We start from the raw sequence: 17820 nt of genomic DNA, 5'->3' as shown, positions 1-17820 counted from the left end.
TAAAATGCTAATCTAAGTCGGTCGAATTGATAACAGTGAACGAGCATGTGACGAAGGGACGAAATCAACCGGTTCACCCCTCTTTAAAATGCTCATACGTTCTCTGGATAATGATGTGTTATGTCTGCTGAACAATAAAAGGTAATTACTATTTCACTTATTACATGATTATGAATAAAAGATATTTGATTGTTTTACGTTTATATAATTATTTGAAATCAAGTCATAAAATCCTCGTCATTTCTGGTTGAAATGTAAGTGAATTATATTTCATCTGATAATACCGATACTCCATCTTTTATGTTTCATGACGAATATAATGTTGTAACTGACGCAAATACATGCCACGATTACGTCTGTCCAAACCGTGTAAGGCAGCAATTAAACTATCTTTGCTTTAAAAAAATCAATGCGTTTCAAAATGAAACTATTATCACAGCACCAGTCGAGAATACTTGTTATCGTGTTTATTTGTAGATATCCCCGGTTGCCGCAAAGGTATAAGTAACAAAATGTTACGCATTTGTTTAACCGCTCTTTAACAAATTTATCTCTAAAAGTACATACCCTTTAGAGGTCACTGTGATAAAAGTTATGAACTTGGATGAACAATCTATTACATCCCTTTAAAGATGTAAGTCTGTCATTTATTGAGCTGGCAAATATTTTGAGCGTGCTATTTAATTATATACATGTATAAATAAAAATATATACTAGCATATTGATATGTACAAACACGTATGTCAATTATTCGATGAAATAAAGTATAATGGTATAGTATATGTAGACAGTGGACAGGCCTTTAAACGAGTTTAAGTTTGGAGCAATTTGAATATATGATCAAACTATTAATTGTACAAAGTAATTTAAGAAGAGAAATCAAGAGGTATTTGCCCTTCCTTTTTGCCTGCAAAGGATATTCATGCTGGTGTACCACATGGTTCGATCCATTATTATTTTGAATTAATTTTATTGGTATATCGGACGACAAATAAACTTTAATCACACAGATAGTTCAAGAGACGTCTTTTTCATGTGTTTTACACAATTGAAGGACTACTAAATCGCGACCTGTTTGAAATCAACGAAAGGGGAAAACGATGGCTTGTTAATTTTAAACATTGTCAAACTGATGTTGTATTGTACACCCTCTAAAAATATTTAATATTATTATTATTTATATTTCATAACAATGTTCATCATAATCTAATATGTTGTGAACGCTTTATCATTTACTTACTTGCTGACAAATCTGCATCATCATCTTAACAGTTGCGCACGCTATATCATCAACTAAGCCGTTTGACACGATTTATCATCTACTAACTTGTTGTGTATGCTTCAACATCTATTAACATGTCCGTGATGTACTTTTCATTAGAGACTGGAAATAAAAAGTGACGGACCATATATATTGACAAAATGAATTGTCAGCATTTGCCCAGTCCTAGCAAATAAAACCGAGTATTGTGTTCAATGTAAGCATTGTTTCGTATAATCGTATGTATAATACAAGCGGGCGCCACCTCATAAATATTTTTATTGAAAAGCAATTAAAAAATATTAGCTTTCTTATTTACATTGGCATAACTTCAACTATGTGCTGCCAACATGCATTAAGGACATGTTTGAAGCATATACAAATGTACATGTTTGAAGAATATGCATAAGTTTGTTTAAACATGCACATATTATTCAGCATTTTTCATTTAATGACAATGCACTGTACTATCGCGTTATTTACCTTACTATTAACATGACTAACTAAATGTGTTTTAGGTTACGAAGATCGTTGCACCTTATAGATGGCTGAAGGTGGTGCAAGACTTGATGAACCAGAAGGGTTCCCTAAACAAGGCAGTGTGTCCAGCCATCAAACCCTGGTAAGATTTAATATCGTGTTCACTTTGTTCTAATAAAATGTACTTTTATTTAAGGCAGTGTTTCAACCAACAGAAGTCGACCCCTCCATATACTATTCCAATAGACACAAATAATGAAGTAACGTAAGTATAATTATAGATAGGTATGTGTTAATACAAACTAATACCATTAAACGCATGTTTAATACTTGTTCCAAATTGAATACATCTCTTAAACAAGATAAATAAAACACACTTACCACAGATAGGACTCTTCAAACATTAGCTTATCGATTTTTACACATTGACAACTACGACACTACTTTTTTTAGAACATACCTAAATACCTGACTACAATATCTCGATTTAAATTTCAAATATGCCGTCTTTAAAAAAAGAACTATTTAATTTGTTCTACTATCCAAAAGTAGCTTCTCAAATCTAAACGTTGGATGTTTATTTCTGCAGTTAAAATAAAATATATTCAGAGTCATACCACATTAATAATTGAGAAATAAATATGTTTTGTTGATCAAATTTCTGATCATAGAGAATTACACAGTAAAAATTTAAGAAATTTCAGGAATATATCAACTTTAGTGCCTTATATTGATTCAAGTAGCTTCCTGTAAATCCTGTTAATGTAGACGTGATTTGTCGTGTGTTATCAAAGGACCCTTCCATTCATTGAATACCTGTATTATTGAACAAGCGAACTTAAACGTGATCATTTGGTATACTTTCACAACTTATTTGTTTATAATTGATGACAAATCGGTTCTCAGATACAGGCTCGCTGGGCAATGATGGGATCATATCTTATGTGGAGAAGTTTTATGTAAATGAAATGTGTGTAAATTTATTGTTTAACATTATGCTTACATTCCAGTAAAATAATCAATTAATATCCGTTTATTGACTTATTGAATCAACACATGCAAATGTATCTATACGTTATTGTTGCTTACCTATTTGACGATTATCAATATTATATCATTTCCATGACAAACATCATGTTTCTATTTAATTGAAAAACATTTCGGTTTCAGTGGGAAAATGCCTCCTTAGAGACATGCGCTGTCATGAACTGGCTCGGATATGGGCCAGAAATCAGACAGGCACGTATAGACGCCTACATGGAGTGGGGCAGGCTGTGTACTGCACAGGTCAGAGGAGCAGTAACAATTATTATTACAGGTAGCAAGGCTGAGGGGCTGAGCCGCTTCTGTGAAAGTGATATGGATAGAATGTTTGTAATCAATAGCGTGATATGTTTAGAAGATAGTGTTTATGCTAATAACTTTCCTAGTGAGATAACCGTGCTGAGATCATATAGCCTTATGAGTTACGCCGGACACTGTAGGCTGCTACTAGAGAGACGCGGTACAATGGTTGACCCGTACGTAGACGGTGCGTTGTGTGATGATGGATATGGTCGCGAACTCTTGAGCAGTGACATGTTTGTTAATTACTTTTCAAAAACTCAATATGAGGCACACGTGGTGCAGCATGCCCGAGCTGGACCGTCAATACCCACTACATCGAAAGGAGTTCACCACAGTGACACAGTATGGGCATTACGTTACTACTGTCCCAACATTCTGTCAAAATGGGCCGCAAGACCTCGCCACTGGCCGCCAGCGGAAGTCGTTCAGCACGTCGTATCACTTGGAGCATTTCTTACGCCTGTTGGATTTAAAGGCAGTGAATATCAACATGTTGAATGGAGAGTTTGTTTTAACGCCGGGGAGATCGAAATAGTACACAATCTTAATAAAACTCAAATAAATCTGTATGTTTTATTAAAAATGGTGAAGAACGATGTATTAAATCCACGTAAGAAAGAAGTTTCATCGTACACATTAAAAAACATTGTATTATGGATTGCGGAAAATAATCCCCAGTCATTGTTTCATGAAAGAAGTCTGTTACACTGGTTACTTGAAGGATTGAATGCACTTAGAGTCGCGTTGGTAACCCGAGAGCTGCCATACTACATGATTCCAGATAGAAATCTGATGGCAGCCAGTGGACTTGAGGAGGAACAGCGGTGTACATGGATATCAACGATTTCAGAAATGTTAAATGAAGGTCCCAGGATGATACTAAGACTTCCAAAGATACGGCAAGGCATTGTAGCTCACCCTGAGCCATTCCGATGGTACAACGGGAGGAGAATAGAGCTTGAAATGCTGGTGCTCATGTGGCAGATCAGAGAACTCCTCTGCATAGATGCGAACTGGAAGATTGACGAGTCAGATGTTACTCTTCTGGCAATAAAACGACGCGAGAATGAGATTGTGAGGGAGGTGTGCATGAGGATGATTTTGGAAGGGAGTCGAGATATCAATATGCAGGATGTTTATAATGGAATGTTGATGTAAAACGATTACATTCATTAATTGACCAGTTACTAGGCGCGGACAATCATTATTTATAAAGTGTTTGTCCGTTCATGCTTTGAAGTATCAAAGAAAATAGTTGAGCAAAATAGAATACTTTATTGACGTGATGGAATTTTTATTTGTTCAGTGATTGATTTTGAACTTGCAGACGTACATTGCAAATGGTAGAAAACTGTATAGTTGAGAGACGGCTATAACAAGTACCAGGTCAGTAATATTTGCAAAAAGTCTTATTTCAAAAATTGCAATCTTCTATTAAACTTTGTTTTCAAATAAAGTTATATTAGAATACTCCTACATTGTTTCTGATCCAAGAAAACAAATAAATGTGTTGCTGTGTGAAACCAGCGGTATCATATCACGTTTTGCTTCCTTTTAAAATTGACATCAGTTACTAGCGCATTTCTAGATAGGTAGTAAGGCGACTATTGTGTATTTGTGAAAGCATGTTTAAAATTAAATTGTATCTTTCTTAATTTCATTTCCATATATAAAGGACTACGTGCTATGACATTTTTTATGTTGATGCAGCTAGAATACCACTTTGGTTAAGGTTGCTATTGTGTATGGATAGGTATTAATTGATGATACATATGTTACATAAGTTATATTAACATTATGATCGCATCACATTTATCGATAGCATTCTTGTTGTTCTGGCATATAATCGTATTGCTAAAAAGTGGCTATTTCATTGGTATATTTCGGTTATGGTCTCCTTTATTCTGTTTGCGCCCTATAAAAGTTATATAAAATGGCACATTTATTAAAAGCGTTTTCGCTTCTGTCGCCTTTTAGTAAATGTTCAACAAAATATTCGGTAAATGCATAGATACGTTTGGTCGCTTTCATATAACTGATGGACATTATTAAAATTCAATTTTATTTTCACCATAAATGTGTGCAGATATTTGTAGTGTAAATAATTATGTCGCTGCGCATTAATTGATCCAAGTCATTGCTGGTTTATAATGATACACATATTGTTGGCTTTAAGGTATTTAGTCGTTTAAGATTCGTTTATTCATGAACTTTTTATTTTTGAATGATTTTTATAAGCGATATGTTCGTAGTTGTTGTGGTTGGTTTATCCATTAATAACTGTGTATTTATTGAATTGGTGATATTGTGGTAACTTTAAAGGTAATATTTGCTTTCTCTGTGAATAAAGATACCCCGTTGATTACCGTATTACTTACTACTGTCGCTGTTACTGCAATTGTTGTTAGGTTACAGTAATGGATGAATACGCTGTTTGTCTGTATGTTAATCTATTGATAAAGTAAGCGTTATTGTCGCTATACCTTAATTGATTTATTAACTGATTCGATTATTGTCCCTAATCATGAATAATTTGTATTTATCATTTCAGTCATTGTCGATGTTACTTAAATGATACTGTTATATGTGATATGTCAGTTAACTGTAAAAGGACATTGGTGAATGACTTATGCCGCCTTGATTTTATTTTGTCTTATGCCGCCCTGGTTTTTTTTACTTATGTCGCCCTGCTTTTATTTTGACTTATGTCGCCCTGATTTTATTTTGACTTATGCCACCCCGATTTTATTTTTTCTAAGACTATTAATGGTCCCATAACTAACTATTCTGTGTGTCTGTTTACATAAAATATTTGCTTGAAATAAACTTTTAACTAACAATGTCTTGATTATATTATACATTTCAAACTGTGGGCAATATTGTTGAACAGCATAGATATATACTTGATCCTTTATTGATATATAAATATACTTGTCATTGATTCTTATTAATCATACCACCGCATTGATATCTGCCTGATATAACGTTGCCTGATATATTTTTTATATCATGGTCAAAAGGAATTTTTTATATTAGTCAATTTGATTACGTCGGATTTGACATAAAGTCAACAATATCTACCAACACGAATCAAGTTCAATAAAACAAACAATTTGATACCAAGAACGTACATATTTTATTCTAGTTTAATGTCATAAATCACAAAAACGTTTATTTCTTTAGATCACCACAGCCCGCACTACAGAAGTTAAACGACGTCATCAATGGGACAATAAATCTTAAATATCGATATAGTAATTGCACTCGCAAGGGTTTCACAGAAAGTCAAGACAAAATTTTAACTGTATGCTAATCATCAACTATTTAAACAAACGATTTAAAACGCTAATATCAATATTGACACAATCATCAAAATGTCAATTTCAATACACATCTCTAAATTGGCGTCTCCAAACTATTCGGTGAATTGTGTTCTTTTATTACATTTGTCGCTTCAGTCCATTCCTGATCTCCAATTTAAGACGTTTATAAATATAGCGGTTGTACTCTTCCCATTTGTAGTGCAAACACCTTTTTTTCTCTATACAATGTTTAAAAGAAGCGATTATTCGTGTCGTCTTTTCGAACGCTGTTGCTACATGTATGTCAACGTGTAAGAGCCGGATCAGCAAAATCAGCGGGGATACGTGCATTTTAAATACAAAAAAATGGATTGTTTTGAAGATTTTTAGGAAAATGTGGTTTGATTAACAGAACAACAGGTTATTGTCCCATCGTTTTGTAATATATCAGGCTCGGCACAAATAAAATAACGGCTCACCGTTATATTATTCTAGCCCTCTTTATTTCTCTGTGGATCAAATGAAACAACGTCGCACTATGTTTTGAACGAATACGGTAAGTCCATATTCGCATATTCGCGAAGAACGTTCAAACGCTTACATGCCATAGGTAATCTATTGTATAATTATGAAGAAGACAATCTTGAACGATGCCTCAATAGTTGATGCAGTTCAGACCTTTATTAAATGATCCAATGCATATATGTTTAATAGAGTTGTCGTTGATTCATTGTAGGTATTAATGGTGAAAGCTGCGTTACTTTGTTGGTTATGGTATTATTAGTAGATGTAGTGTTGTTTTCGTTGACAATGGTTGTGCATGCGGTAGTTTTTAATAAAGGGGTTGTAGAATTAGCTCTGCTGGTGATGTCAATTACAATAATACTAATACAACTATGTTGTTTTTGCAAAAGGAACACATTGGAGAACCATTTTTATGTTAAATGGAATGTAGTGTCAATAATTATGTGAGTTATAATGGATTGTAACAAGTGTTAGTTCGTATCGTTTTATATTATATGATAAAAGGCCAGCTGAACAATGTGTTCCATTCTTTCACTTAAAATTGTTCGTTCAGTTTTCGAAAACATGTTTCTTTACATGCCAGGATCGCAGTATTTGACTTAAATATAGTGCATGTTAGCTTTGTTATAATGCATTATCAAACATTAATTTGAGATATTGTGGTAAAAATGACTTACGAGTGTTTTATGTTCAAACTATTTCACAAGAACTTTCACAAACTTCATCATATTGTGAGTACAATAAGACACTTAATGAAATTATTGCCGACCATATTGCCCAATGCAAAAAAAATAAATGTAATAGTCAATATTACTGACAAGAAATTGCCATCACTTTTCTGGCTACCTAAAATACATAAGACGCCATATAAGAAGTATTATCGCTAATTCAGTGTCTTGTACCACCAAACAATTATCAGTGTATCTTACATCTGCAGTGAGTGCTATTAGATATCATATAGCTAAATTTTGTAATAAAGTTTATGAAAATAGTAATATTAACATATTTTGGTCAATAAAAAACTCCTTAAAAGTTATTGATAAAATTGAAAAGAAAAAATATAAGGTGTCACAGGTAAGTACTTATGATTTTTTTACACTATATACAATGCTTCCTCACGCTTTAATTAAATCCAAACTTGTTTCTTTGATTGAAAAAACTTTTGCTTGAGAGAAGTGTTTGTATCTAGCTTTAAACACTAAAACAGCTTTTTTTACTAATCAGATATTAGATAATTACATCATTTGGACTGGTCTTGACTTTTGTGCAGCACTTACTTTTCTTCTCGATAACTTGTTTGTTGAATTTTATGGTAACATATTTAAACATATTATTGGCGTTCCTATGGGTACTAATTGTGAGCCACTTATAGCTGACCTTTTATATTTTTATGAAAGCGAATTTATGTTAGAATTATCTAAAACTAAGCAAGTATATTTGATTAATTGTTTTAACCTTACTAGTAGGTACATTGATGACATACTTAATTTAGATAATCCATTATTTGAACAATATATTCACAAAATCTACCCAAAAGAACTAGTCTTAAACAGATCGTGTCTATCCAATACAGGCGCAGCGTGATTTGACTTACATTTAACTATTAATAATAATTTGATCAAAACTAGTTTATACGACAAACGGGACAATAACTTTGTAATTGTGAATTTTCCGTTCCTAGATGGCAACATCCCTAAAGGACCTTCCTATGGTATTTAAATTTCGCAGTTGAAACGTTATGCCAGAGCATGTTCATGTATTAAAGACTTTAATGATCGTAATCTGATATTAACAAAAAAAATGCTAAAACAAGGCTTTTTGTATCATAACCTAAGAAGTAAATTCGCTAAATTTTACTCTAAGTATGGTGATTTAATTTCAAAATATAATGTTTCTTTAAAATGGCATTTAAATAATGGAATTTCCCATCCATCATTTTATGTAGATGTTTTGAAGCGTGTCCGCAAATTAAAATATGTTAAACCAAATGTTCTTATTAAACTTTTCAAGTTAATTAACTTGTTTTTATCAAAAGGATACGATGCTTATGTACAAAAAAACGCGTGCTAGATGGTTTTCGATTCACTATAATCTTTCTTCTCTTAAAATTTGGAATCATTAGTGATATTATAGGCATTTTTCACTATTGAACAAAAGTTTGTCTTTGTGTCGTATGCACAAATCTGCATGAAAACTACATTTGGACTCACATCGTACATCAAATCATTTCTGTCGTCAGTATTCAAAACACCTATATACTGTTTGATTCCAATAATGTCGCTTTAATGGAATTACCATTTTTATACATTTCATTCTTAATATTTAATCAACTAAACTTGTTTTTCAATTGTAGTTCAATTTTGCAGTAGCCCCCCCCCATTAATAGTTTTATTATTACTTTACAGTATTGTCCCTGGATTTTGTTCACGTCATTGTGCCTTCGCTTGTCAATTACGTCATAACTCTTTCTCTGTTCCATGGTGCATTGATTTTTTTTTACGTCACACAATCAACTTTCCAGTTGTAATCTACATGCGTAGGTCACTGGGTTTATAACGTTCACTTTTATTTATATTTTCTCTCTGATAGGCGTTTCTTGTTTGATTTAAATATTATTATTTTATTTTTTTTAGCAGTCACATAAACTACCAAGCAATGTAATATGGAATGTTAAGACCCATTATTGCTGCTTCTTCATGTATTTCCGCAATGATTATCTGAAATATTAACTTAATGACGCTACATTCTTAAATCGTTTTCTATAAAGAAGGAATGTAGTTGACACTTGTTTGTACTTTCATTTGATCGTTCGTCAAAAAGTTGTAACTCTGTTGCTCTGGTATCTTCAATACCATCTAGTAATTAAATTGTAATTAAATTGAATGCGTTTTAATTCCCTTTTATTTTTGTTTAATTTGAGTTACAATGCTATGACGTTAAATTTTATTTACACTTAAATGTATTATGAATATTGCTTGGCCAAGTGTGAGGTTGAGCGCTCTATAACCGGTTTAAACCCCCAATGCTTTGCATTGACCGTTCCAAGGCGGTGACCCCAGCTTTATGAATTCATATTTTGTGTAAATGTTGGATTGTATTGTGCTGTATTGTGCTGTTTTGTACTGTTTGGACAATCGGTCACTTGCCTTAAATAAAGGACCATTTAATTGTTAATAATGAGAATTCAATACTGCTCCAGCAGCTGGAGTTTCACTTTTTTATATTGAAAAAGCAATGTGCTGCATTTTTAACAGCGTTGATAACAACCAGTAAAGGAAGACGTTGATATAATATGTGTAGTCAAGTGCGCTGAATGTCACAACGGTTTCGTCTCGGTTAAGAATGTCACCAATGCAAGTAATGCCTGAGTCAAACCATGATTGAAAATAAATACTTTGTTTACCTATAAAAATTGTGGTTATAAAAAAGAATGTAATAACAAAGCTTTAACATCAAGTAATCGTTTGCTACGCGATAACGTACATGCTTTCAAAACAGCTTGCTTACACGGTTTTGTAATTGTATTGTTTTTCTGCTCAATGCTGGCCTAAATGCATACTTTGTTGAAACAAATAACGATTAAGCTAAGCATCTCTAATTAGTATCGCTGGTGCATAATCTCATAAACCGCTTAAATTGTGCAGAAAAATTTAAAATAATAAATATCAATCGTTTAAAGTCTACCTTCACAATAGTCTTTTGTAAGAACGCTTTTTTTCTTTTAGACAAACGTATGAAAAAAATAAAAGCTTATAAATTATGTTAACTTTTTTTGTTAGTGGATAAGTTAGGATTGTAAACATTTGGTATAATGTAGAAATTACTTAATTTGTTATGACAGTAATTTTTAAAGTGGATTCAAAGTTAACCACCTCACACTGTTCCTGGCTTAGCTGGTTAACCAGTCCTAATTGCACAGGCAGTATATATGCAAGTAACCTACTACTGCCGCAGTTGTCTTCAAGATATGTTGTTTTGGTCAAAGAAATAAATTCATCCCCCAAAATCACAAAAAAATATATGACAGGACGAGAAATGGACCTCGTAATCCTCTGATTTTTATTCCATCTAACAACTATGCTAGCTGACATGTTAAAAGTATGTCAACTAAAAATAAAAAACATTCATGTACAAAAAATAAAAATTCTAAAAAGAAAGTCCACTAGAACGAGACGACCGACATAGCGAATTTTTCATATATAGCTATACAAAACACCGCAGTAAAAAATATCTAGCTAATACTTGTGTATATGCTTTAGGAATATAGTTCAGAACCGCATTTTAGTAGTAGCATTTGAGTATATACAATACAAGAGGCAGGTGTAACATATTTAAAGGTATGAGGATAATTGCAATGGAAAGGATGTCATCACCCATAATCGCACAAGATATGCACAGTCTGATAAAGACGCCTCACCCAATATATTAAACTTCATAATATTAACCCAGAAACCGTCTCGAGCACGTTCATAAACACACAGCCGTCTGGCTGCTGATTTATTCATCCCGACAATTTGTTTTCGATACATATGAAAGTAATCTTCGCGAAGATAATTGCCAATTAAACTCGGCAATACCAAATGCTTTTGCCAAAGTGCTCTCTGTTGGATTCGTTTCCGCACCCACACAGATAAAACCAATCATGTACCTGCGTCCGTTATAAAAAGCGAGCGCTGTCTTATTTTTTGAGATATTCGGCGGTTTTCGTATATGATGTTGCAATATTTCGGTATGGTTCGAAATTCAATCGGGCTTATTTGTATCAGAAAGCGCTTTGGATGATTGTTTTTACGGCATATCGTTGATTCAATGGGTTATTCTTGGGAATAAACATACTTAATCAACTCGAGTATGAGAGATTTCAGATTTATTTGTGTTTGGATATTTATATTTCATCATTTATACGGTAAGTTAAATACTATTGTTCGATTTCTTTAGATAGATCTGGTTAAGTGCTATATATACCAGGCATATCGTTGATTCAATGGGTTATTCTTAGGAATAAACATACTTAATCAACTCGTGTATGAGAGATTCCAGATATATTTGTGTTTGGATATTTATATTTCACCATTTATACGGTAAGTTAAACGTTATTTTCTAATTGCTTTAATCTGGTTAAGTGCTCTATGTATCAGGTACAGGTACACGCGAGTGATGAAGTGCTTTACGAGTAATAATAACTGGAGAAGAAGCAATGCGAGTATTATTTCAGCAGTACATGAACTGATCGATTTAATCAAATGTTATGAGATCTATCCAAATGTGATGTAGTTAATCCAAATGTGATCATATTGACCCAAATGTGATCGCATTAACCCAAATGTATTCGAATAAACCGTATGTGATCGAGTCAATTATGTGGGATCGAATGAACCCAATTGATCTATCCCGGAAAAGCACGAGTTTAGAAAAACCCACTAATCACCCCGGTACAAACAACGCTGGTCCATTAAATCAACCAATGATAGCTTACTTTAAATTATAACGGTTGATACGGTGTGTGCTTTTGAAAGGATTATAAATGGCTCATGTTTATTTGTACCAGCAGATTAGTGGGTATTTCCAAAAAGTTGTTTTTTTCCGGGATTCATATATTGGATCGAATTAACCCACATGGTAGTGCATTAACCCACATGTGATCGAACTAACCCACATGCGATCGAACTAACCCACATGTGATCGAACTGAACTAACCCGCATGTGATCGAACTAACCCATATGTGATCGAACTAACCCAAATGTGATCGAATTTACCCACATGTGATTAAACTAACCCACACTTGATCGAATTAACCTACATGTGATCGAATTAATAAATATCGCACTGAAGCGTCCTATTGAGTATAATTTGCAGAAAGTTGTGAACATTGTTTAAAAACCCGGTTAATAAAAAAACCCACATGAAATGCAGTTACTTTAAAAGAAATGTTTCGTCGTAAGAATGATTCTGTTACACTTAAAACGCATTTATACATGACAAAAACGTGTCAATTACATCTATATTGCCTTAATGTCATACGATTATTTGCACAAAGCTGTGGAACATACACACCACAAATTCAGCGCTTTAAATGCCCAGTTGTAACATTCTATATTTCACCCAGGCCCCAGCCCCAAAATCTCGATTTAGATCCCTTTATGTTGATACCAAGTTGTAGCCATTGTGCGGTGACCCTTTTCAGCTGTGATCAATACACATATGCGGAATAACGTGCTGTACACCAGTGTAACGTCAGCTGAGATCAAATGCTCCGCGTTATGAGAAAACTGATAATAAAGGGACGTTTTCACAGATTCTGGCCTGTTTTGAAGTTTTTCATTAAATGCTTAATACTGATAAATGTAAACATCTAAAAAAACAAGAATAAAATTTAAAAAAAGATATAAAAAAAACTCAACTGGGCTCGAACCACTGACACCTGTAGTAAAAGTATATCGCGTAGGCCACTCGGCCACCAGTGCTCATCGAATGAGTGGTGTATTTTATACTTTATGTAATCCTCGTAGTATCACAAAATATAACAACAACAACAGAACTCTCCAAATTATTCAATCGTTTCGCGTTGCAACGCTTCATAATTTTCAGGTTTTAAATCGTCAAAAGATGCACGTAATGGATATTTTAGAGCATGGGAAATGTTCAGTATTAATGTTTCGTCAAAAATATTATAAATACAATGGAAATTTGCGAATTTGAAACATTTTTTTCAATTTTGTCAATTTACCAAAACGTGAAAAGGCCCCTTTGATCTGCTTTGATTCGTGTGCTTAAAATGTCGTCCCATAAAAGCCTACGCAGTCGGCATAAGAGACGACACTTTCCGCTTCTATGTAAGTGTGCGTTTAAAGAAAGTCACTTCTTAGCAAAAAGCGTATCTAGGTGGAAAAATTCTTCCCTGTTAAGCTTAGACCTTTAACCGATGGCATATTTAACTTCCGACATTTTTTAATGGAAACAATGGAGCGCAATAGTTTATATCGTATTTATGGAATACGTTCATTATTTTTTTACTTTGATTAAACATACACAGTTGTTATCAGTATCGTATATCGGCAAACTGTTCAAATTCAAAGCTTAGTTTATCGCCCCCCCCCCCTTTTTGGGCCCCTGGGACTCTTTTCGGTCACAGAAATCTCTTCAGAGGCGAAAGAGTCAAAATTTCAAAAATTCGGAATGATCTCGGTTTATTTATGATTTACTTAGTTCGTTTGCGATTAAAACACATACACAAATATTTTAATATTGACACTACTATGTTTGGCTGAATATGCTTCACTCGTTCATAATACCGTTTTAGAGCATGTCATATAATTATTTTAGACGTACAATTTGGCAATGTTTGCTAAGGTTATCTTAAAGGAACTTATTTTAGACTGGATGAATTTATTTACGAGAATTTTGGTAATCGAAGTATATCTGGCGAATGACAGTGAAAACACGAGAACATGTGTTTGCTCGCGAGTACCACACCAGAATTACAAGTTGTTTTATTTTGTCCCACACAATAAGATGCGTGGATAATGCAAACTAATACAATGATATAATTTTTTCAAATAAGTATATCATTACATGCACTTCATTTTTTACAAACCAAATAGTACGTGCTGCTTATAAAATACCGTCCTTTGCCCATACTTTTATTTCTTCACTTCACACCATTGCGATAAAACACATACACGTATTTTGTTGCAAATATTTGATTGCAAAATTAAAAGAATAATTTTACCGCCATTCAAGACATAGTGACGTCATCCGCCCCGGATGTAGAAATTAATTGGGCGCGGGCCTTGTCCTCGAGGAAAATACGTGTCATGTGGCACACAAAACCCGAAGTGACGCAAGAGGAGGCAGTCCAGTATGTGATCAAGTAGGTTGAATTAATTTATTTTTCGCTCTGGGAAAACTGGGCTTAATGCATGTGCGTGACGTGTTGACCAAGATTAATTTCTGCCAGCACAAGCTAATCAGGGACGATACTTTTATGAACTTTTGTTTTTAAAACAAAGTCTCTTATACACGGAAATCCAGTCTAGGCGGACTGCACAGGCTAATCTCGGACGACACGTAACTGTGTACGGCCGTTCCCCCTACCTCTGATTGAAGTAGTGCAGGTGACAGTTTATTGCAGATGCATGTGCAATAACTACTCCAGCTAATTTCGAAAAAAATTAAGTTAGTTAACTGATCGCCGTTAAATTGCTGGAATATTAGTCAAAACGGTGAAACACACAACAACCACACAAAACATACATTGATTTGAGCCTCGCTAAGGATAAACGGGTATTTACGCATGTGCTTAGTTTGTCGTTCAATATTAGCCGGACCAGTCCGCACAGGCTAATTAGAGACGATTATTTCTGCCTAAACTAGATTTTCGCTAAGAATTAACTTATTTTAAACGAAAAATTCCATAAAAGCGGAAAGAGTCGTCCCTAATTAGCCTGTGCGGACTACACTGGCTAAATAGGGACGCCACTTAACGCACATGAAATCCCGTTTTCCCAGAACGCGGCTCACTTAAAGGTCTACAATGATACCATCATATTAACATTGAAATCACTTAATCAATAGTAATGTATTGCAATGTAAATGTTTCCACTTGACTTATATAAAAATATTGAACTATTTGTATACATCAGTTTTACAATTAAATCATGATACATATTGCTCCTATGTCAACGTTTAATCATTTGAATAATCATAAATATTCATCGATTTCTATCAACGTTGTTTTATTTTCATTTGGATTATAGTAAATGTTCACATATTTCTAAATCAACGTTTTTTTTTCATTTGGATGAAACTAAATATTCACATGTTTCTATATCAACGTTACTTTTATTTGAATATTAATAAATGTTCATCTATTTCTATATCAACGTTGTTTTGTTTTTTCATTCGGATGATAATAAATATCTATTCATTTCTATATCAAAGTTGTACATTTTATTGATGATAAGTAAAAATCTGTTTCTCTCTTAACGTTACACATATGAATGATACTATTCACATTTATTATATTAAACTTTTTAATTTTTGAATGAAAATATATTTGCAAATATTTATTTAAGTTTAACATTTACACACTGCATGTACTTTAAGTGTCGTCCCAAATTAGCCTGTTCAGTACGGACAGGCTAATCAGGGACGACACTTTTTGCTTAGAATGGCTTTTCGCCAATGACAGGCTTCTTTAAAAACAAATATAAGATAAAAACAGATGGTATCGTCCGTGATTAGCCTGTGCGGACTTCACAGAATTATTTTGGACGTCATTTTATTTAGATGCATTAAGCCCTGATATCCCAAAGCGCTGCTCATTACATGTAAATTAAAACCTGATTCTTTACATACCTGGCTTATCGAAGGATGTGGACTTTAAGTGTCGAAACATGATGGATCTAAATTGAAACATTAAACACCGAACGTGAGTCGTTAGTTTGTAAGCTTAATTTAAATGAAACTATTTTTTTAAGTTACATTTATTTCTCAGGTATAAGACAAAAGGTTCCAAACATTCCCAAAGGGCGACAACTTCGGAGCAGGTGCTCACTCTGCGGCAACTAGACCCGAATACTCTGTACATCGTCAACGTGCGGGCTATTGTCGGTAGTCATATAGGGGCGTGGTCCGACACAGCGCTCGTGAAAACACCGGAGAAGAAGCGAGCGGTCAAGCAAGGTGTGCACATTGATAATATATGTATAATTCATAGCCTATTCAAATTGTTTACGTGACTCGCTTATTATGACATCATTCGCTTTTGATAATGATGATATTCGACTGTACTGTGCATTGATTTCGAACTTAAATGTTCCTCACTCTTTAAAAACCGGGCTTTATTCAGTGTCGAACCAGGTTAGCATGTCTAGTCCGCACAAGAAAATTTGGGACGACAGTTTCCGCCTAAACCAGATTTTCTTGAAAAAGAGACTTATTTAAACAAAAAATCCATTAAAACGGAAAATGTCGTCCCTAATTAGCCCGCGCGATCATGCATACAAGTCCAGATTACACAGAACGAAACTAAAATTGTTTATCCAATTGTTGTTTTATTATCAGATTCTGATGAGCAGGATGACATCCGGGTCACTAACATAACCCAGCATTCCGCGCGACAGGAAGACATACGGCTCACTAACATTACCCGTCATTCCGCGCAAAAGGAAGATATCCGGGTCACTGACATTACCCAGCATTCCGCAAGAATTGTGTTCAATATCTCAGAAAGAAAGCTTAATGTCGACAATTTCCGAGGTAATATATTTACTAGCGATCCATTTATAACACTGCAAAAGATGATGTAAAATACAATTATTTTTATGTGGAAAAGTAGAAATCCGATTACAAATACTTTTCATGTTTGTAAATGTACTTGTGAAAATTAGTGAGTTTGAAAAGCCGACACTGGTGGCTTGGTCATCAAAACGTCAAGTACGTACGTATGGGTATACGTGGCAGTATTAAGTTTATCCTGTCATACCGAAATTACTTAAATGAATATTGAAGTTTCAAGCATGCATTAGTCTTGAAAGTATATATATACTTTCTTGTATAATTTGCAATATAAGAAGTGCACGTTTAGAGCTTCATTTTTTGTAAAAAGACATGCAGAGACAAACATTCTTATAAGCTTTGTTATTAAGTCGTCTTCACATGTTTATCCTAAGCTGGAAATATCGGATTGGCCATACTTTTAGTTTTATTATACCATCCAGCTGCGAGTAAAATCGAGTTTAAATCGTAGATCGTTAAAAAACTATTAGATTAATTTAATTCGCTGTTTGTTTCCCCGACTTGCAATCAGTAGGGTTAGGTAACGGATTTCCTATTAGGCAACTGTCTATGGTCCGAACAACTTTAAGATGCCCCATGAGACCGCGATGAAAGATTTGTTTTAC

General features: G+C 33.9%; 3 protein-coding genes across 5 annotated transcripts in view; 2 read left to right on the top strand and 1 right to left on the bottom strand.

The window, feature by feature from the left end:
- Positions 1 to 17820, top strand: part of LOC127867071 (neogenin-like) — a 263769-nt gene that overhangs the window by 106930 nt on the left and 139019 nt on the right. The gene's annotated exons all lie outside the window — the stretch shown is intronic.
- Positions 1 to 17820, bottom strand: part of LOC127867076 (uncharacterized) — a 116501-nt gene that overhangs the window by 10029 nt on the left and 88652 nt on the right. The gene's annotated exons all lie outside the window — the stretch shown is intronic.
- LOC127867072 (uncharacterized) lies at positions 15 to 5919 on the top strand. Its single transcript, XM_052408017.1, has 3 exons — positions 15 to 141; positions 1780 to 1883; positions 2912 to 5919. Exons 2-3 carry the CDS (start codon positions 1806 to 1808, stop codon positions 4244 to 4246), a joined length of 1413 nt encoding a protein of 470 aa, XP_052263977.1. The 5' UTR covers positions 15 to 141; positions 1780 to 1805; the 3' UTR covers positions 4247 to 5919.

The sequence above is a fragment of the Dreissena polymorpha genome, chromosome 2 (genome assembly GCF_020536995.1).
Source record: "Dreissena polymorpha isolate Duluth1 chromosome 2, UMN_Dpol_1.0, whole genome shotgun sequence".
In the NCBI taxonomy this organism is placed as follows: domain Eukaryota; kingdom Metazoa; phylum Mollusca; class Bivalvia; order Myida; family Dreissenidae; genus Dreissena; species Dreissena polymorpha.
This window is presented reverse-complemented; position numbering and strand designations above follow the sequence as displayed.